The sequence below is a fragment of the Gallus gallus genome, chromosome Z (genome assembly GCF_016699485.2).
Source record: "Gallus gallus isolate bGalGal1 chromosome Z, bGalGal1.mat.broiler.GRCg7b, whole genome shotgun sequence".
NCBI lineage: Eukaryota > Metazoa > Chordata > Aves > Galliformes > Phasianidae > Gallus > Gallus gallus.
In genome coordinates, this window is record NC_052572.1 from 52,618,893 (window position 1) to 52,639,810 (window position 20,918).

General features: G+C 42.5%; 1 protein-coding gene and 1 long non-coding RNA gene across 6 annotated transcripts in view; one reads left to right on the forward strand and one right to left on the reverse strand.

The window, feature by feature from the left end:
• Window positions 1-20,918, forward strand: part of RNF38 (ring finger protein 38) — a 99,893-nt gene that overhangs the window by 47,223 nt on the left and 31,752 nt on the right. For 2 of the 5 annotated variants that reach the window (XM_046905716.1, XM_040655822.2), the window contains one exon: window positions 18,426-18,496. In XM_046905716.1, the coding sequence (XP_046761672.1) occupies window positions 18,426-18,496 (71 nt within the window). Of the gene's footprint in view, window positions 1-5,453; window positions 11,094-18,425; window positions 18,497-19,216; window positions 19,551-19,611; window positions 19,792-20,918 lie in introns of those variants that run through there. The other 3 variants (XM_046905715.1, XM_424864.8, XM_040655824.2) reach the window with 3 other exon arrangements.
• LOC121108279 lies at window positions 13,658-18,993 on the reverse strand. The gene is made up of 3 exons (XR_005842696.2): window positions 18,414-18,993; window positions 15,769-15,920; window positions 13,658-14,923 (listed from the first exon to the last, which is right to left on the reverse strand). It is a non-coding gene; the product is annotated as an uncharacterized LOC121108279 (long non-coding RNA).

Here is a 20,918-nt window from a genome sequence, read left to right on the forward strand (position 1 = left end):
ATCAACAAGATTTTGTTTTGCACGCACGTTGTATGACAGCGTTTTCCAGTGTAACTGTGAAATTAGGTCCACAGTGCTCTAGATTGGCAACAACATATTTTCCCAATAAAAACTGTTTCAGTCTAAAAACTCACTTTACCCTCAATCTTCTTTTAAAACATACCATATATATCGATGCTGGTGTTTTTTTTTTTTTTAGTTTATGTTCATGTATGTTGTCCTGTCCTCTTAAAGTTGATGTTGAAGTAAGGATCTCAAAACTGTAATTTATGTCAAGCTACACATTGCGTTCAGGCAGCTCCCCGAGTAGTACAGACTTTCAAAAAGATGGGAGAAGAGATAAAAATACAAATAAGAATTGAAATAAAAATTGAGCTGCCTAACATGTAATAAACTTGACCAGTTTGACGTGGTGTACAGTTTGGTTTTATTGTAGCGCTAGGTGCAGCAGCACTAGGAAATGTTCGAAGGCAGACTCCATGCTATGAGTGCTTAGTTAATGAAGGATTTCAGCTTTGCTGCTGTTTGACTGCCTTTCACTTCAGTTTCTTCAAGAAAACATTATAATGCTGTGATGAAATGGTATTTATTACATCAACGGGAACTTATGTTAGTAAATTCTTCTTGGTTATAAACAAAATCGAAGTGGATTTAATCCTTAGGACAGAGACTAAAGTCTTCCCTATGCTGAACATACTTTTGATGCTTACAAAATAAATAATACGTTAAGTTATTCTTTTCATTCTTCTTGTATTGCGTCGCTGTATAGTAGGTTAGGAAAGAGCAGGAATGTTCTTTTTCCCATACCAGAGAGTTGGACTGCAGCTGTAGGTTGCCCAGAGTTGTGTATGAGACAGTTTCCTTTACAGCCATGCTTGGTAATGTTAGGCCAGCTTTTCGGGTGATGTCCCTGCTGAGCATGGAGCTGAGCAATGCCAGGAGGACCACTGACACAGAGAGACATTTGTGCTGCTGCCTCAGGAGTCAGCACGTAGGTCTGTTGCAGGCCAATGGAGGAAGCAGTGGCACGGTCCTAGGACTTTGTGCATGAATTGTTGGTCATACATATTTCTGGTCATTGCCTGTATCTCAGCCCAAGAGCTGTAGGAGGAGACGCAGAGCGAGGCCCAGCAAGTGCCATGTTCTTTGTCCTGCACAGCTGCTTGGATGGGCCTCTGCAAGGGAGCTCAGGGAGCACCTCCAAATTAACCATCTGAGCCACTGCATCATTTAAGTTCTTTTTAACAGGACTGTTCTAGTAATCAGCCTGTGGCCATGTAGTAGTCACCTTGTGCTCTGATAATTGCTCCACTGAAATGTTGGCTGTTACCTGTTGTTCTTCTAGTCCAACCCCAATAACAAATTAGCCATTTGTTCTGCATTTCCAAGAAACAATCCAGTTACATTTTACAGCTTCATAACTTATAAATAAATGCTTCCCATTGTGCCTGTGGATTAGGGCACGCTTGAGTTGCATAACACTCATTTTCAATCATGCCAGAAGATACCATGCATGTACTACACTGGTGTTTGTGTGACTGCCCCTGGACCAGAGCCCTGGCTAGGTGGGAGTTTCTAATGTTGAAACTAAACAGAGCTGGACCAGTATGTCAGGGCACAGCAGTTCGTGTAGCGTGTTGGTCAGTAATGGAAGTACACAGAGTCAGGGGATGAAATCACAAGCTTTGTACATACTTCCAGCAGCTCAAAAGTAACAAACAGCAGTGTGTGCACACTTTATTTTCTGCTTTCAAGAGAAAAAAAAAAAAGTCTCAAACAAAAGCCTCAGACCACCACACACACACACATAATAATAATAATAATAATAATAAAATAAATTCCTTCTCTCAAAAGCTAGGCTGCATTGGTTTTAATTGATTTAAATTGCCAAGTAGGATGCCAACCTCTATTTGAATGATGTTTTTCAGTTTAATTTTTTGAGTGTTATACTAAAGAAGATTTGATTCTTGCTAGTTAATAGCTGTGACATTTCCAACCAAACATAGCTTTTGTTATTTATTTGCTAAATTTTTTGAATAAATTTTGTGAAAGCTTACAGGGATACGTGAGTAATTTATGGAGCTAGCATTTTATTTGCTTCTTATGTTCCACGGTTTATTCTTCTGGAAAATCGTGAGTTGTTTTATGTGTGTGGTTTGTTTTTTTTTTTCCCCTTGATAAGATTAGTTTTTGTTTCGTAATTGATGCTGGGCTGCTGTTGAATAGAAATGTAATATAATTAAACTTAGTTTAAAAGCTTCTTAAAGCACTCCTGGAAGTAAGGCGTGTTGATATGTCAGTGTGCTAAAAATAAAACAGCTTAGGAAAGTCAGGAAAATTAAAACAAAACTATTTGAGGAATTTGCGAAGTTGTTCTCAATACATAGGATTTGTAGAATTTGTAGATTTAGAAGTTGCGTACACTTTGCCTTATTTTTCCAATCTATAAAAATTAGCCCGTTTTCTCCTACAATTTCATCATTTTGAGCAAGTAGCTCATTATCCTGGAATGTTGAATTACTCTCTTTTCACTTGAAGGGGAGGAAAAAGGTCTACAGCTTTTGAAAGAACACCCTAAACAATTTTGACTTCATTTGTTTAGTTAAGAATTTCCTCCAGAGGCTTGGCTGATGCCAAAACTTCAGGACTAATACGTACCATATCAGATTTTCGACTTCAAAAAAATAATGCAGGCAATTATGATGGAATTCTACTGTTCCACATTTTTCTTTCTTAACTGTTGAAAGGGTTTGGGATGGGGATGCTTTCTTCGGGGCTAAGTGATCTTATGCTTTAAAAGACTGGAAAGTTGAATCTCCAGTCTCAACTGTGTCTCTTCCTGGTCCTCATGAGATGTCTTTGTGAAATGGATCAATCTGTCTGTATGCTGCATATTTCACAGACACAAAAGGGACCTTACTTTTAGCCTTGGTGTTACCCCCCTTGCTAATTTTGATCATGGCAATGTTTTATAACTTAAATGGATGTATACAGTGCTTGAACAGGTGCTTGACAGAAAGCTAACTGAAATCTCTGATGGATATTCTGGTCTTTTCAGAATTGTCTAAATCAGTTAATTCTGAATAACCATGAAGTGAATTAAAATGCAGACCGCTCCTTTATCGCACTTCAAAGCTTGAGTTCTGCATGACTTCAGCTGCTTACATTGAGAGTATGTTCATGATTGTTGCAATGAGATTTTTTTTTTCTGCTGAGAACTTCAGGGACTATTGTTAAGAACATTAGGTGTGTTTTGGAAGATGCAAGGATTATCAGGAAGGAAGATCTGAATGAAGTTCGAATTTGTTGCAGAGAATGAAGTGTCCCAGAAAACAGTTGGACAAATTCATGAGGGATGAATCCATCAGATTTTATTAGACAACAGTATTCACATGCCACTTGTAACTCAGGGATCGGTAGACTATTGATTGCTGTGAGTTGACAGGGCATGGCAAAAAAAAAAAAAAAAGGGAAAATTACTTGCTGCTCATCTGTGCTCATCCCTGACAGATCTCTATTGACCAGCAGTGAAACAACACGCAGATTTAGACAAGCTATCCATCTAAGCTTGAGTATCTGTTAGGTAACAAGTTTCTAGAGTGCCCTTACTAGAAGTACTGGTGTCTAACAACAGCAAAATAAACAGAAACATCAAATTTTTGTTTAATTTCTCCATTTGCACTGTTGTGTGAAACTACCCCACTTCATAGCTGACAGGTTTGTAATCTGAATGTTGAATAAGTATCAAGAGTACCTATGTTAACATTTAACAAGCCTACTCAGACTTGGTAACCTTTGCAAGCAGGAAAGGCAGGCCAAAGAATTTCTGTATGTTAGTATACATAAGGCAACCGTATGCAAAAATAGTGACAAAAATGTACTGAAAGGTTGACTTCTTCAATGGGGCATTGCAAGGTTTTTTCATGACAGTGAAAAAGAATTCTTCTTAGCTCTGGAAGTTTTTCTCTCCTAGCGCATACCTGTGTTTTTTAGAGCACGTATTCAAATGTTTTTGTTTTGGTTTATTTTAGTTTGACTGTTAGGATTGCTGGACTATATAAATTATTTATCTGTCTGCAAAACAAAGAAATGGCGTGATGACCTGAACAGTTTGGAGGGGCAGAACATGGTGTTTGGTGTCATTTGTATTAAATGTTGACCAGCTACCTCTTCAAATAGATACAGTGAGGTACAATGGAAAGCTAAGGTAGTGGAAAATTTTTTGAATTTTGGAATTGAATTAGAAGTTGAAGCTCTTAGAGAGTTCTTAGAGAGTCGTTTTAAGAAGTCTTTGTGTAGATGAAGCACATGTCTGAATCCCTGATAGCTGGGCTTGTAGGAGTACAGTGGTTTTCTGTACAAGATAGCATTCAGTTGTTCATAGCTTTTTTTCCAAATTCTGACATGTTAGATGGAATTTTTCTAGCACAACATTTGGGAAGACTTCAGAAGAAATTTTCTCCTATCTCCAAAGTCCAGCACAGACAGAAATGCATTTTGCCTGGTTAGGTAAGCTTGTCAGAGCATTTGTTTATAAGAAATTTTCTCTTTGTGTAACACGCTCCTGAGATTTAAAACTTGAGAGGGGTTTGGACTCTTGGAAATCCGTTTCCATTACAGAAAAGAAAAGCCTTGAAAAACAAAATGAAATTTAAAAAAAAATCAGAATTCAGAAATGCTGGAAATTTCCAGCCGTGAATGTGGTGCTTTCTGCTTATCTGTTTCCTGGCAGACAATTGTTTTACCTACATCTTATGACTGTGTGTACCACATTTGCACCAGAGCCGAAACTGAGGTGTTTGTCTACCCATTTCTGTCCTTCCAGTTGAGACTAAACAGTGTGGGAGTCCTTTACTTTGCTGAGGATTGCAGTCTGGGCAAGAGCAAGTGGGATCTAGGTGGTGACAGGAGCTGAAGGCTGTGGAGATGCCTTGACCAAAGGTGTTAGGAGAGGAGCAGCAAGATGGGATGAAGTATGTGGTTATACATTTTGGCCTTAAAAAACAGAGAATGAAAAACAGAGTCAGAAGGAATTACAGCATCCCTCCAAGAGAGGTACAACCAATTAACACAGAATTGCTGCACTGTAAAAGTTGATGTAATTTGATTACTGAGTGATACTTATAAAGAGCAGAATCTGATTTTCCAGAGAAACATCCAGCTATGCTGATAATATGTTTATTTTTTATTTTCTCAGGGTCTTTGCCTCCTTCTTTACAATAATATGCCCATCTGTGGTTAAGGAAGTTGAGATTCCTTAGGATAGTTTTTCTCACTGTCAAAAGCTAGTGACACTGAGACATCGTATATCCAGACCTGGGGGAACAGTGTTATATAATGTATTAATATCTCTGTTACCATATGTGGGATTGAGATAAAATCTGCATGCTCTCAGTCTTTTATTTTCCCTCCAAGTAACTCACGTATTACCCTTGTAACCTAAGCTGTTCGGAGGGGGGGGGGGGAGGAAGAAAAAAGGAAAAAAAAGGTACAAACTATTTTATTTATTTTTTACTAAAAGCAGTATTGTATTGCTGTTAGTGCCTTACTTTGCAGGCATAGGAGGAAAAAGACAAAAGTAAAATGCTGAACATGATTACGGTTCCTTCTTGGAAACAAGACTAGGGCAAATGCTCACTCACTGGAGCAAGACCAAAAATGACAGGAAAAGAGGAAGTTATTTCATGGCCCGTCAAATATAAATTAAGTTTTTCATTTTGTCCTGGCAAGTCACTCCCAATTATTTGTAAGTTATGGTAGTAAACACTTCATCAGCTGCAAGGGGGTTGGGGTTTTAGAAAGCTTGTATGGGGTAATGAAGTACTACCTATTTCTGGCTTCTCTGTACTGAGACCAATTTTAATTGTATTCAGAGTTTCCCATTTTAGGAGACAACCTGTACTGAGAGAGAACTTTCCTTGAAATTATTTCATAGAGGTAGCACGATCCCATAACTTCAATAAGCAAGCTTTCAGACTTGGCCCTCTTTCAAACAAATGTTTGCAAGGTCAGTTTTGAAATAAGCAGTGCCTCAGTGGTTATCTTTGCTTTATGGCTAGATTGAACAGGCAGTAAAAACATAAAACACAGTAAAATTGAGTTGTACTTGAAATTTTTGTGCCAGTATTTCATTGCATTTGTTCTTCATAAAAGTAAGAGACTGGAAATAGTTGGTAACAGATGCCTGCTCTAGACCACTGTTTCCTCTCCTGATTAAAGGCTGCTTGAGGCAGACAACAGTAGCAAAAATTACTGCTGAACCCTTCTCCAGGGTAGGTTAGATCTTTGTGCAAATTGGTGATGGTTTTACTGGTCTTTTGAGAGATTCCACAAAGCAATGGGAGGAAGGCAGCAAGACTGTGAAGTTTAGAGCTTAACATTTAAAGTTGTGCCTCTGTACCTTTTGGTCAATGTTTTTGATGTTGTAATGATGAAAAAGTGACAATAAATTTAAAACGAAGAAAGCACACTTCTCACTGTATGCAGAAGTTCCTAGACAGTTTACATCTTACAAGTCTTTGATTTTTCAGTCTTACTGAAATTTTCAAGAGAAGATACATTTTAAGAAAATCCATTTACTGATCTAGTTACAAATAGAGCAAAACAAATGTCTTGAAATTTCAGGTAGCTTTTGCTTTATAAAAGCAACTTAGATTTAGGTGCCTCAGGAACTCAGACATCTAAGTCTTCAGAAGCATTATTATTAAGGTAGGATGGGATACAGTGCTGTTAAGAAGATGAAATTTATAAAGGAATCATGGGAAGCACTATGTACTGTTAATACATACAAAATTGTGATTTTTGTTTTTTTAGAAAGTCCTTACAAAAGCAAATTAATCATTATATATGATATTGCTTTAAAAAGATCCCTTCTTATCCACAGATCATAGAGGTTGTCCTCAGAACAGGAGGTGACTTCCTCTTTTTTGACTCCAAGTAGTGCTTTGGCCTTATTGCTTTATGTAGTTTTTTTGGTAGTATTATAAGCCAGATTGACACATGCTAGCAGAATTTTATTGACATTTTGCTATGTGATTTCATCAGTTGCACTTCATCTCCTGATATTCTAAGTACCAAGATTACCAGTAAAGCCATGGCACTGTGCTTATGAGTGTGAAAGTATTTCTGCATTAACCTAATTTCCTGAAGATTTATGGCTGCTGTAGATGTTTTCCATGGGTGGCTTCTTGCTGAGCTGCTCCTTGAACAAGAAGGAAAAGCTGATGGCCAGAGCAAAGCACATAGCTACCAATACCTTAAGAAAAATGTTGCTGGCTTTTACACGTGCACTATAAAGATACAGAAATATGAACTTCGATATTTTGTTTTACTCTTGCATGAAAAGCTAAATAGAATCTGAGTAATGTTTGACATGAAAAAGCTAACAGTAAGGATTGTCTTCTTCTGTGCTCCATTATTCTCTTAAATAACAAAGTTGAATGCTGAAGAATGTTGCGAAATCTGTTTATCACGTACAGTAAGGTCCTGTGCCAAGCGCTGCTAGGTGGCAGCCGTGCCAGCAGCCTCTCCTATCCAGCAGTGGAAAACTAGTGTGGCAGGGCCTGTGGGTTACCTGTTCCCCAGAGGCAGATAGCAGAGAAGGAGCTGCTCATCCCCGTACTGGTGGGGGAAAGACACTGCATGGGGTGAGGGATTGGTTATTTCTTGCATGCTTGCTTACAGGCATTGGAGATGAGGCCACCAACTGGCCCAGGTAGTTACTGGGGAAGGGCACTTCTCTGGGGGTTACAGGGTCAACCAGTCCAGTTTGTGCTTAGGTTCCTCCACTTTTCTCCTCATGTATCTGCGAGGTGCAGTCAGAAGTGCAACTGGAAGGTATGTTTAATGTGTATGAAATAAACACGGGCCTAGACTTCACTACAAACTCGCGGTTGTCTCATTTTCATCAACATTCTTGATGCTTACTGGGCAGACAGTCTGTTTACTGAATAGCAACTGAGAGGGTTCGTTTCTTGCAGACTTCCCCACGCCTTCTAATGCCCACAGTAAGTAAGTCTTCAGTGAGTATATGGAATTGAGGACTGCATCCCCTGGCTGGGCCTTACGGTGAGGAGAGGGGGCTGGCAGGCTTTGTAATGGGGCCAGCTGGGGTCAGGGTGTGAAAGAGGAGATCTGAGGGCAGAAAGCAGTTGGGCGGGACCATGGATTTCTTAGCAAGCATAGGAAGTTGTTCAAGAGGCATTTTACATTTTTGGTTTTCCTGTAGTGTCTTCAGATTTTTTCTTGAAGAGGATATCATCCAGTGTCTTATGCTCGGAAGTTGCTAAAATTACCAGTGAAGCGACACACCACACAAATGAAAAATATTAGCTGTTCCCAACATGTAACAACTTTCTTTCCACTGGTCAGTTAGAGAAGTTAAGGGTAGATGCAGACCTCTGGAAAGCCCATGGAGTTTTTAGGAGCTTACAAAAGGAAAAGTGGAGAAAAAGGGGAGAAGGACAGTCCTAATATGCATTATTTGCAGCTGGTGTAGCTAAAACCTCCAAGAAAAGATGCAGCTTTTACCTTATTCATGGTGAGATTTCTATGTCCAGGCAAAATTTGAGAAGAGCTGTAGCACAGCTGACGTACAACCATCTCTTCTGTGCCCCAAGTAAGAATATGTTGTGACTGGCATACATCGTTTCTTGAAGTCATCTCCAACTTCTTTCTTAGTAATACTGAAATATTCTGTTTGCTTTTTAAAACTGCAGTTTGAAAGGCTCTCGAATTAGAAGGGGCATCTAAAAGAAAAGAAAAGTAGTATGTTGTAAATGGGAATATCGTTGACTAGCACGTAGCAGATATCTACAGGAATGTTTTGTCTTGATCGGTTTTTGGGGTTTTTTTGTTGTGTCGTTTTTGTTTTTGTTTTGTTTTTTGTGTTGTTTTTTTTTTTTGTGACAAGACTACAAGACTCTTGGATCACAGAGGATAACCTCTTGGTTATCTTTGTTGGACCTTCAGAGGTGGGCTCAACATCTGTGGCTGCATCATGAGAACACATTCTCTGCTCAACTCACAGGTTTTATCAAAGGAATAAGTGATTCAAACTTCAGTTGTTCCCATGCATTTGCTACTTGGTGATCACCAGCCTGCAAAGCTGTTAGCATTCACCACAAAGCTCTCTTGACTCATGCAAGTTAATGAAGCGCAGCAGTGACATCCTACATAAAGTTCATTTTAGTAGTATAGGTGGCATATTGTGATTCCTGGGAAGCAAATGTAATGAGTGTATCAGTTGGTATCATTCATTTAACCAATGTTACGCTTTCTGTAGCTCAGAAATGAGTGAATTTAAAGCACTGAACTCCCACCTCTTTCCCTTGGACTAACATTGTGTGAGCTTCATCTTGACAGGCGTGAAGCAAGTCATTCAAACTTAATGTAGATTGTCTTTCATAAGAGTCTGCAAGTTAGGTAAAAATTCTGATTATTCTCTGATTAGTTTAATGTGTGGGTTTAGAAGGAAAACCGTCCCCTTCCTGTAGTAGCTAGGGAGTGTGGCACTTTTTCTTCCTTATTACAAAATAACTGATTATTTTTCCTGGATTCAAGGCAATGTCAGGCAGAGTGTCTCACTTTGATTTGAAAAAGGGACTGAAATAGAATTTAACTGGGGGAAAGCTGAAGTTTCTCATTAAATGTCTGAGATTTAGTGTGTATGTTTTATATGTAGATATATGTAGACGTATACATATACAAGCATAAGTTGTGTGTGCATCACTTGAAGGGTCTTAGTCAATACCCTGCTTTGAAACTGGCAGTGCTGAAGGGGTGGCTGCTGTGAAGTTTTCTGAATGGCTGTTGCGTCTTGGAGGTATCTCAACATAACTTCGAGCTACAGTCACTGAGGCATTAGAAGCTGTGAGTCTGAGTAAGCTTGCTTTCACAAATTGCACAAATTTCCACAAATTGTTACTCCCACAGTGGGGAGACTGTTTTGGATTATGGCAACATTCAGCTTGGGTGTTGCATAGGAAGAAGGCAGCTATGAGGCATTGGGTCTCGTAGTTGCATCTCCTGAACACCACAGTAAGGAAGTACATTTGGCAAGGTGCTGTGCACAGTGGCTTGCATAACTTGCTCTCAGTTACTGAGGGGTCTTACTGGCATTATTTCCCTACTTTCAGTTTGTGTATGGGTCTTATGTGGCAAGTTTTTGATAGTGGGGGTAGTGCACTGGTGGCCTCTGTGAGAAAAGCTGAGGAGCTGCCCCATTTCAGATAAGAGCCAGCTCCAAAAAGGACCTGCTGCTGGCCAGAGCTGAGCCAATGAGAGACGTTGGTGTTGCCTCTGAGAGCAGATATAAGAAAGGGGAAAAACTGTTGCAAAACAGCAGCTGGAAGAGAGGAGTGAGAGAAACAGCCAGCAGCCACCAAGGTCAGTGCAGGAGTGCAGGAGCTCCAGCTGCTGAAGCCAAACTTCTCAACAGTCCATGGAGAGGACCACAGAGGAGCAGACTGTCCCCCAGCAGCCCATGGAGGGTACTGCAGAGGAGCAGGCTGTCCCCCAACAGCCCACGGAGGGCACCATGGGGGAGCAGGCTGTTCCTCCACAGCCCATGGAAAGGACTGTGGGGGAGCAGGCTGACCCCCAGCAGCCCATGGAGGGCACCATGGGGGAGCAGGCTGTTCCTCTGCAGCCCATGGAGGGGAAAGTGGGGGAGCAGGCTGTCCCTCTGCAGCCCATGGAGGGGACTGTGGGGGAGCAGGCTGTTCCTCTGCAGCCCATGGAGGGGACTGTGGGGGAGCAGGCTGTTCCTCTGCAGCCCGTTGAGGGGAATGTGGGGGAGCAGGCTGTTCCTTTGCAGCCCATTGAGGGGACTATGGGGGAGCAGTCTGTACCTCTGCAGCCCACGGAGGGGACTGTGGGGGAGCAGGCTGTTCCTCTGCAGCCCATGGAAGAGACTGTGGGGGAGCAAGCTGTTCCTCTGCAGCCCATGGAAGAGACTGTGGGGGAGCAGGCTGTTCCTCTGGAGCCCATGGAGGAGACTGTGGGGGAGCAGGCTGTTCCTCTGCAGCCCATGGAGGACCGCAGCAGAGCAGATCTCCACACTGAAGCCCGTGAAGGACCCCACAGCGGAGCTGGTGAGTTGGTGGGAGCTACTGCTGATTGCGGGGGGTGGGGGAGCACACTGGAGCAGTCTTCTTCTGAAGGTCTGCACCACAAATGCCATGTTAGAGCAGTTCTTGAAGAACTGTACCGCGTGGAGAGCACTCAGAGGATCAGGAGGGGTAGCATCCTGTGGCTGTGGGGACCCGATAGTGGAGCAAGGGAGGATTAAGGGTGAAGGAGCAGCAGAGACAAAGCATTATGAACCAAATGCAGCCCCCATCCCCTGTGCTGTTTGGAGGGAGAAAAAAGGAGAGAATAGATGGAGGTGGGAGGTGTTTTTAATTTGCTTTTAATTCTACTGCTCTAGTCTGTTATTAGAAATAGGCAATAAATTACATTACTCTCCCTCAGATGAGTCAGTTTTGCTCATAACAGTAACTGATGAGAGATCTCCCAGTCCTTATCTCAACCACGAGCCCTTGGCTGTCATATTTTCTGTCTCTGTTCTTTTGAAGGAGGAGGAGTGGGAGAGCAGTGTGGTGCAGGTGTGCTAGCCTTTGGTGCAAAATTACCACTGCTTTGTAGTAGAGATAATATTTCAAGCAGAATTAAAACCTTCATATTAATGGCATAAGGATCTGCTACCCAGAAGCTGTTGTGTTGGTCTGATGTTCAGGCTGATATTTGGGGGTGTGAAGGTAGTTCAGCAGAGTTCTACCTCTCACTACAGTCAAGGTACTGTAGACTGGTTCGTATTTCCTTTCTGTCCTCCAGCATCATTTTCTGTTAAACCACAGTCACAACTATTTGGTGGTGCAGAGTAGAAAGCTGCTGAGGTTATCTTTGGGATTCGGGCTCAGTTAGCCTTTCTTACACGGGAATGAAATGTGATTCACCTTCCTTCAGGGGTTTCCCAGAATAAGGAGGATGTCTGTTTCTTAGAAAGAAAGTAGTTCAAAAGCTTAACTGAATTATTAAAAACTACCTTTTTAACACAAAAACAAAAGATTAAAAATCTGTTACTTAACATCATAGACTGCACTGTTGTGAAGCAGAGCCTCTAGCTGATGATGATCTCTTTGTCAACTTCCTGGCTCTGCTGCTTCTTGCTGGCCTCATCTGAGTATTACCACTGCCATCTTCCGGGCTGCCTGTACATGACTGCACATGACATCAGCCAGATAACAGGTGCAAGGCAGTCAGAACATCTGTAAACTCATTGACAGCTAAGAAATCATGTTTTATATCTTTTTATTCTGCTTTAGGATTTTAATAAGTAATTGACCAGAAGTAGGTGCAAAGACTGTGGAAGACTGTGTTCAGAAAGAAAATGGGGTGGAGGGAGAGGTTATAAATAGTTATATACTATATTTATATATACTTACATATATTTATATATATTATATAAACTGGCTCAGTTTACAGAGCAGCTGAGTATGATCAAAACATGTATATCCCAAGATAGCCTTCTTTCTTAGTAATGTGTACATTGCTTGAAATGCCACTGTGACAACATAAAGAGCAGTGGGCTGCCAAGGCGCCCTACAGGTTTGTATTTACCAGTGGAAGCAGTACTGTTGCAGCTGTGTTGCTGCTGCTGTCATGCATTACAGCTAGAGCAAAGCCAACCTCTAATTTGCCATTGTGAATGTGATCATAGTTCTTGAAAATTACATCTGTACAAGAATAGCATCTGCTACTATCCTTGTGTAATGCAAACTCCATGTTTATGGCTTTTATCTGGTAGAAAACAAGTTTTAGATGACACTGCAGTTAGATATAGACTAAGATATCATATATGCAGCATTCTGGGAACTCCTTTTGTTATCCAAATGCGTAGATGTTACAAACAGAATTATAGGCATTTGTCATAGTTCGGCAGAATTGAACTGTTCTTATTATCACCTGCCTACAGTTTTATCTTAGACTAAGCAAGATGTCGTATTTTAATTTAACTTGGCATCTGAGGTGATGGACAGAAAGTCATCAAGTCTTATCTTTTTATCTTTAACACTCTTGGTTGGTGGTTTTTTTGGGGGGTGTTTTTTTTTATTATTTTTTTATTTTTTAATTTGAGCTTGAATTGATTCCAAATCTCAATAAAGTACATGGAACATTTTTAATGAAGATACCTGTGCTTTGCAAAGGTCTAAATCAAATGGGAAGTTAGCTTGGCATGTTTTGCACAGTTTAAAACTGGTCTTTCTTAACATCACGCCTTGAAACTTAAAATTGATAACTTCTTTGTTCTTTCTTCTTACAGCAATACACAGAAACTCTTCTGGAACTCTTGTGACCCCTATAGGCCACTGTCTGTGACTCTTGCATCAGATAGACTTCTTTCCAAAGTGATGAGTCAGAAGTTTTTTTTATTATTATTTTTCTTAATTGTTCTTTCTTTCTTAAGAAGTCAGCCAGCCATCTAATTCACTAGCAGCTCCTTACTTTAACATATCTTAACCAGTCATTGTATCTGTATTGATAGAAGTGTTGATGAGGAGTCTTGGGCAAGCCTTGTGTAATCTGACAACAGAACTCTTGATTTGATCTTGGACTACTAGATGATAAATTTCCAGAGTTGAATTAACATTTTATCCAAAATTATCAGTTGGATGTTAAATGATTTTTATTTATCTCTGTTTTTTTCCCCTGTGAAGATAACTAAATTAGTTTTCATATTTGCCTTAATGTGTCTTGTGTTTGGTTGTGTTACAGTCAGAAAACGTTCTCTGTCTATAAACGATTGATCTTTTCCTCTCTAGGGTTTGGCTTACTGCTTCTTTCTCTCTTTACTGTATTATTTCCTAAACTTTCTTGATATCTTTGAGATGACTGTGGCTTCTCAGAATATATGTTCTTGGTTTCACTACATCATGATCTCCAGCAAAAACAAAAGGCATTATGAATGTTGAGAAGGTTTAATAGTGCAGCAGGTGTCAGGTGTAGCTATTTGTAGTTTTACTATACCACACGAAAGGAGTAAACTGATCTGTGTTGCTGCAATAGCCTCTGCAGGAAAGTATGTGGAAGGCTGTTATAGCATGCTGTCTTTTTCTTTTTAGATGTGTTACTGGTATGTGTTTCTTGAACAGCAGTGGTAAATGAATGCAGAACCTGAATGCATCCTTAGGAAGTTTGCTGATGGCACTAATCTGAGTTGTGCTGTTGATTCTCTGATGGACGAGAGGCCTTGCAGGGAGATGTAGATACCTTGGCGCACTGAACAATCAGCAGTGGCATGAAGTTCTGAAAAGGAAGGTGTTTAGTTCTGCCCCAGGACAGAACAGGACAGAACAGTGCTGAACAGAGGTACAGATGGGGACGAGTGGCTGGAGAGCAGCTCAGCAGGACGGCACGTGGGAGTGCTGGTGACAGCAGCTCAGCATGAACCTCTGCTGTATCCGGGCAGCCAAGGGGCAAACCGCATGTACGGTTGGGGTACATCAAACACAGCACAACTGGCTGGTCAAAAGAGGTGATTTTCCTGCTGTTTAGCATGGATGCGTCTCGAATATTGTGTGCAGTTCTGAGCTCAACAATATAGAAAGGTATTTAGGTCCTTGAAAACATGCAGAGACGGGCAGCAAAGCTGGTGACAGGGCTGAAGGCATGATGTCCTCTGAGGAATGCTGGGGGCATTGGGCTGCCTGGAGAAGAGGAGGGTGAGGGCTGACCTCACTGCTCCCCGCAGTGCAGTGAGAGGGGAGTGCTGGGCTCTGCTGCTGGGAGCCGATGGCAGAATGGAGATGGCACAGAGCAGGCAGGACATCAGGAAACATTTATTTACCGTGAGGGTGGTCAGGCATTGGAATAGGCTTCCTAGAGAAGTAGTTGATGCTCCATGGCTGCCAGTGGTCAAGAGCTGTTTGGATAATGATCTCATTAATACAGTTCATCTTTTGGTTAGCCCTGAGGTGATCAAGCAGTTGGATTCAGTGTTCTCTGTTAGGTCCCTTCCAACTGAATTATACTACTTCTAAATAAGTTGCTGGGGGGCTTTTGGTGTTTTGTTGCTTTGTTTGATTGATTTGATTTCAAGAATATTGCACTTGCATCTCTTAATTTGCAAGTTCCAGAGTGATTTGTGGAAATAGGGGAAATAAAATGATCAAAGCTTGCATTTTCATTTCTTAGAATAAAGCCCGTGTGTATACACTGGAATTTTACGTAAAATATGCTTTTAGTATTTCAAACTGCCAGCCTACCTGTTTGCCAGTGTTGCTGAGCCCTCTTTTACAAATGGTTCTTACTCACATTGCTAATTGTTTGTGCTTACCTAGTTACATAATTTCAGTCTTGTGGTAACTTAAGTGTTACCACCCTGCCATTTTGCTGTTCCTCACCCCCAAAGATCATGCATCTCTCTGCTGTTTTTTAAGTAATAAGTTTCAAAGATTTGGAAACAGTTTTGCCCACAAGTTGCATTTTCTGTAATTCTGTCTTAGGTAATTATGGACAGTTACTTGAAAACACTCTTCTCAGCTTTTTCAACTGTTCCTGTTGCCTGGTACTTACTGGTGTCAGTAATTACCTTCCTAGCAGCTGGCTGCAATGTTAAAACTGACTGGGGGCTTGTGGAAAACCATAATAAACACAATATATGCATATGTAAAATATTTATACCTGTGTGTATGCATATATTTATGCATATGTGCATATGTGTCTGTATATACACGTGTATACCCGTCTGCATGTACATGTATATACCTCAATCTTTGTGTGTGTATACACATTCACACAGAGTACAGTTGCCTGTGCGTAGATAGATACGGAGGACAATGGTAAGCTGTAGGTGCAGGTGAACTCCCAGCATGAGTCCTTTCTTTGTTGTAAACTTGGGTCACCATCTTTTGAAGCTTCTGATTGAAAGAAAGACAAAACAAAACAAAACCCTCCATGAGGCATTAACGTGCTATGATAGATCCATCAGCTGACAAACACGCATTTGTCAACAAAGCAGCAAAGAATCCTTTGCAGAGCAAGCAAGAAGAAAAGGATTTGGTTTCCCTGATACTGAATTTGAACTTTTTTCAGTAAGTAGAATCAGTGCTTAATGTCAGATTTCCCTTTGAGAACATGAAGTGATGGACTCTGAAAGCCAGTCTTGGGTTGGTAGAGGGCGTAAGAATCAATAGTTGTGACAGTCTGGCTGCAGGAGCATTGCTTCACTGTCAACAACTGAATCATGGTATTAGAGACACAGAGGAATGTGCTGCTGCTGCTGTCCTGTCTGCTGCGGAGCAGTTTTTAACACAGTGATGCCAAAACTATTATTCAGATTTCTGTATTATTTGCTGTGTTTTTAATAACACTTGAGTTTTCAGCGTCTGAAAGCATGTCTACGTGCAAAAATTCAATTATAGGTTTTCTTAAATGAGACTCTTTTTCATTCTAACCTGCCAGACCAAAATAACACCTATGGAAAGCATGAATCTAGATTCAGTTCAAAGCCTGCCTGGGAGCACACATGCAGTTTGCAGTGGGCTGTGACTGCTGAGTTGGGCTTTTAGTTTGGTACTAAGAGATGCCAAAAAGAAGACTGCAGCATCTGGTGCCATTTTTGTTATCTCAAGCCGAATAAATTAATGGCCCTTTTATGTATGTTTAATGATCTTTTATTATATCAGTGCATTACTTGTACTAACTGTAATTAATAAGTAATTTAAATGGAAACCTTTGAGGTTTTACTTTGTTTTTTGTTTTTTGTTTTTTTTCAGAAGGATATGTATATTCATGCAGTGTTCTGGTACTTTTTGGTTTTTTTTTCCTTTTTTTTTTTTTCTTTTTTCCTTTGGGAGCAGAACTGTAGAATTAATAAGGATATGAATGAAACCTCCTCTTTTGAAGCATTATTCTGTCCTGGAAATGCCAGGGAAACTTGGTGACAGGGGAGAGTCTCATGCTGTCAGGAATATACAGTTCCCACAACATGTAACTGTCTTGAGACAGAGGAAGTAACCAAACAGCGTGCTTATAAGAACTCTGTTGATTTGCAGCTGTAGTAGTTAAAAGCGTGTGCTTTTAGCCAACTTCAGAGATAACAAAATTCTAAAAAAACATTGCAAAGTGTTTATCAATTGAAGCTTCTACATCTAATTTCTGAAGGTGGAAGGAAGCCGTAGGTAAGTACTCAGTATAACAGTGTGGATCTCCATGTTCTGCTTTGAAAATGAAACCAAATATACTGCCTTCTGGGTTGGAGAGCCAAACAGAGACAAAGGCCACGTAGCCTTTAGGATCTTCCAAGAGTGCCTCTTTTAAGAAATTTGAGTAGCTTATGAATTGTAATATGTGAACACTCAACTTCTGTAAGCCTAGTGGCAGACTGCCTGATTCTGTAAATAAGCATCTTCTTGGATCAGCGCTGTCCATCCCATAAGCTGCAAAGATTTATGAAAAAAAATATATATATGCATGGAATTCCTTGTCTATCTTACAGAACAGGATTATTCATATTTCAAAATTGTAACAGAAGGCCATCAAGAAACCCATGGAGAAAATTTCTACATATATATTCTGTGAGGAACATCGTGAAATAGTGTACTTTTACAGTAAAGCTGATGGTTGTTGTTTGTTTGTTTGTTTTTTTCTCCATGCATTTTATTTTATTTTTGTTTTGTTTCACCCAGTATTTTTAGGAAGTACAAAATCAAGAGCAGTGGTTACCCTGCTCCTCTGCTTTCTGAGCAGGGAAAAGCACGTGCTTGAGAATCTGTATTGATACAATCCAGCTTCAGGTTGTTTCTCTGCTTGGATAGAAGTCTCAGGACGGGGATGAGTCTATGCAGAAGTGTGCAGAGAGTGTGGCATAGTGAAACTGATGAAAAACCTTAAGCAGGCAGAAATCCCACTACAGATAAGATGGATAAGAGCAATGCTTTTCTGCTTTAATATTGGATTTTTCAGTCCGCTGTTATCCTTAGTAGACCACTGGAGAGAAACTGCTGTTTTGTGGCTAACCAGGGTGCTGAACATTGTCTTCAGTAAGGGATACAAGGCAGGACTACAGCGCCTTAACATGGAGCTGTGTAGCTTCTCTCTGTCTGTGTGTTCATATGGTATTTTACTGCATATGTTTGCTTTGGATTGATGAACTAGCTCAAATTTTGTTCTGTTTAAATGGTTGGAAAAATATCTCTGTGAAGTTATTGCTGGCACACTGTGCAAAATGCATCTCTGATGCTTATTCCAGCATCAGAATTAAATGCATGACTTGACAGACTTAGCTGTTTGGCAACTAAACCTCTCTTCTGTGTGAAGGCAAAAAACCCCACCAATCTGGCTGGTAGATTTGTCCTTATTTTTAGCGTTCACAGGAATTGGGTTATCATTTTAACAAGCTTTTTACCCACCTTCTTTTGCAGGTAGCATTGCTACTTCCTTTCAGTGCCAGTCAATCCATCAAGATCACATTTGCAACGATGATGGCGACAAGGTGAGGCATACATAAATTTCTCCTTCGAAAGATCCACGTCTACCTCTTTTTTTTAATGTATTGCTTTTACTACACAAAGACTTCGCTCTGCAAGCATAGTGCTCATTTTTAAGGGTTGCTTTGAATCGCCATGTAAGTGAATGCACGGTATTTGTCTTTTTGCTTGCGCTCCCTTGGTATTCTGAACATCGCTGCCATACGACGCTCTGGGTTAATAAAGCAGTGCTGCTGCTGACTGTGAGGTAAGGTAGGATGTTACCGCAGCTGCTCTGACTCAGTCAGTTTGAGAGGCCGGTGGACTTTTTGAAAGGCTGTTATTTTCCTGCTCTTGTAAAATCAGAGTAGGTTTATTTCAAAGCATTCCAGGTAATCGGCAGCGAGGGGCAGCTGGTGGGGCGGAGGGCCCGCGGCCGCCGTCCCCAGACGATCAGAGGCGGCGCCTCTCGCCGCGCCGCTCCCCGGGCCGCCCGCGGCGGAGGCTGGGGACGGTGTGGCCCGGCGACCTGCTGCGCGTGCGCGCAGGGCTTGCAGCCCAGCTCCCGCCCCCGGCCGCCCGCCGCCTACTTCCGGCCGCGGCGGTGACGGGCTCGCGCCGGCTCGCCAGCCGCTGCCGGGTGCAAACAAAGGGCGTCGCGCGCTGCCGGGTGCGAGGCGGGGCCGGCTCCTCTCGGCCCGCCCCCGGCGGAGCGTGACGTCACCGGCGCCCGGAGGCGGCGCGGGGCCGCAGGGCCCGCAGGGGCGGAACATGGCGGGTGGTGGCGGCAGCGGGCTGCGGAGGGCGGCGGGCCGGGCGCAGGAGGGTCGCGGGCCGCAGCCGGAGCTCGCCCTGTGATGGGCGGAGGGCGCCGGGCCGCCACTCCCGGAAGCGACCGTGCGGGCAGGCGGCGCAGGCGCAGGCCCAGGCCCGGGCCGGGCGGCGGCGGCGGCGGCGGCAGCTGCAGCAGCGGCGGGACCTGCAGCCGACACGACAGGAGGCGGCGGGGGAGCCTCGCCGGGCACCGCGGGGCGCGCCGAGGAGGCGGGGGCGCGGCCCCGCGGGGCCCCGCGGCCGCAGGTACCGAGGGGGAGGGGCGGGGTCGTGCCGGTGCGCCGGGTCCGGCGGGCGAGGGGCGGTTGGCCGCGCTCGGGTCGGTGCCGTGCCGGTGCCGTGCAGGTTCGGCGGGCGAGGGCCGGTTGGCCGCGGCCGCGTTTGGGTCGGGTCGGGGCGAAGCGACGGTGACTCCTCTGTGCCTGCGGGCCGCTGTGCTGTCACGAGCCGAGAAGGGACGGCTGTCCGGGGAGAGACTGCTGCTCAGGTGTGCGGCTTGGGGCTCTGCCTTCAGGGTTTTCAGTGCGGACCGATTCCTGTTTCCCATTTAAAAGGAGGCGCTCTTCAGTGTACATGAACCAGGAAGATGTTCGTCGCTTCCTTAAGAAGTGTGTTTTGAAACTAGTTGTGCATTGAGCTAGTGTCTGGAGGCATTGGCTTTTAACTGTGATTCTTTATAGTAACACAGTTACTACTTAGGCAGACGTTCATTGACATGAAGCCACGTGAAAGTGGCTTTGGGAGCAAACGCTCTTCTTGGTGTGTTGTTTGACCATCTGGTGAGGCGGCTAGCGTGGTAAGATAGCCATGGTCACCAGGAGCCCACCTTGTCCTGGCGTTACTGCCTGACTCTGCAGCACTGCTTACATGCTTGCTCCTAATCACCCATCTGCTAGAACGACAGCCCTGTTTCCAGTTTCTAAATACATGGCATTTACCTTTATCTCAGGGGTTTTGCTGTTTGCTGGCCCAGCAGACCCCATTGCTTCTTGAAATGTGTACACTTTTTTTTTTTTTTTTCTCTTTAGCAAGGTATTGTAGCTGTGGCATTGGAGACTTGCTGTCCTGAAAAACAGGAGGAAGATCCATTTGGCTGGGCAGTTAGAGAGGAGAACGTGCACAGTGAGAGAGTTGAGTGTGAGACAGCAGAATGGATGAGGTGCTATGCTTGCTGTAATGAGAAGTTAGTAGTTATCTTCCTCAATTACCAAACCCATAGAAAACAAAACATGCATACATAGTATTACGTGTAAAGGTTTCCTTGAGCTTGTTGCCAGCAAACAGTACACGCTAAGAGCAGTAATTGCAAGAAAAGTAGCATGTAAATTAGAGGGGTTCATAAGTTAGAGATCTCAACATTTTCCTATTTGAATCTTAGCAAAAGCCTATCTACGTATTTTTTTCTCAACGTGGTTTACTCTGACTATAGGAGATAATATGATTTAAAGTGACATTATTTCCAAAGTCAACTTCCTTACTGAAGAGCAGAAGAGTAAGTCTAAGAAATTATTTCTTTGCTCAAATATTAAGTAGTACAACTTTTGCAGTTATGAAGGCAAGTGAGTTCTTCAGGACTACTACTAAAAAGCAAGCTGAAACTTAAATTGTAGTCTT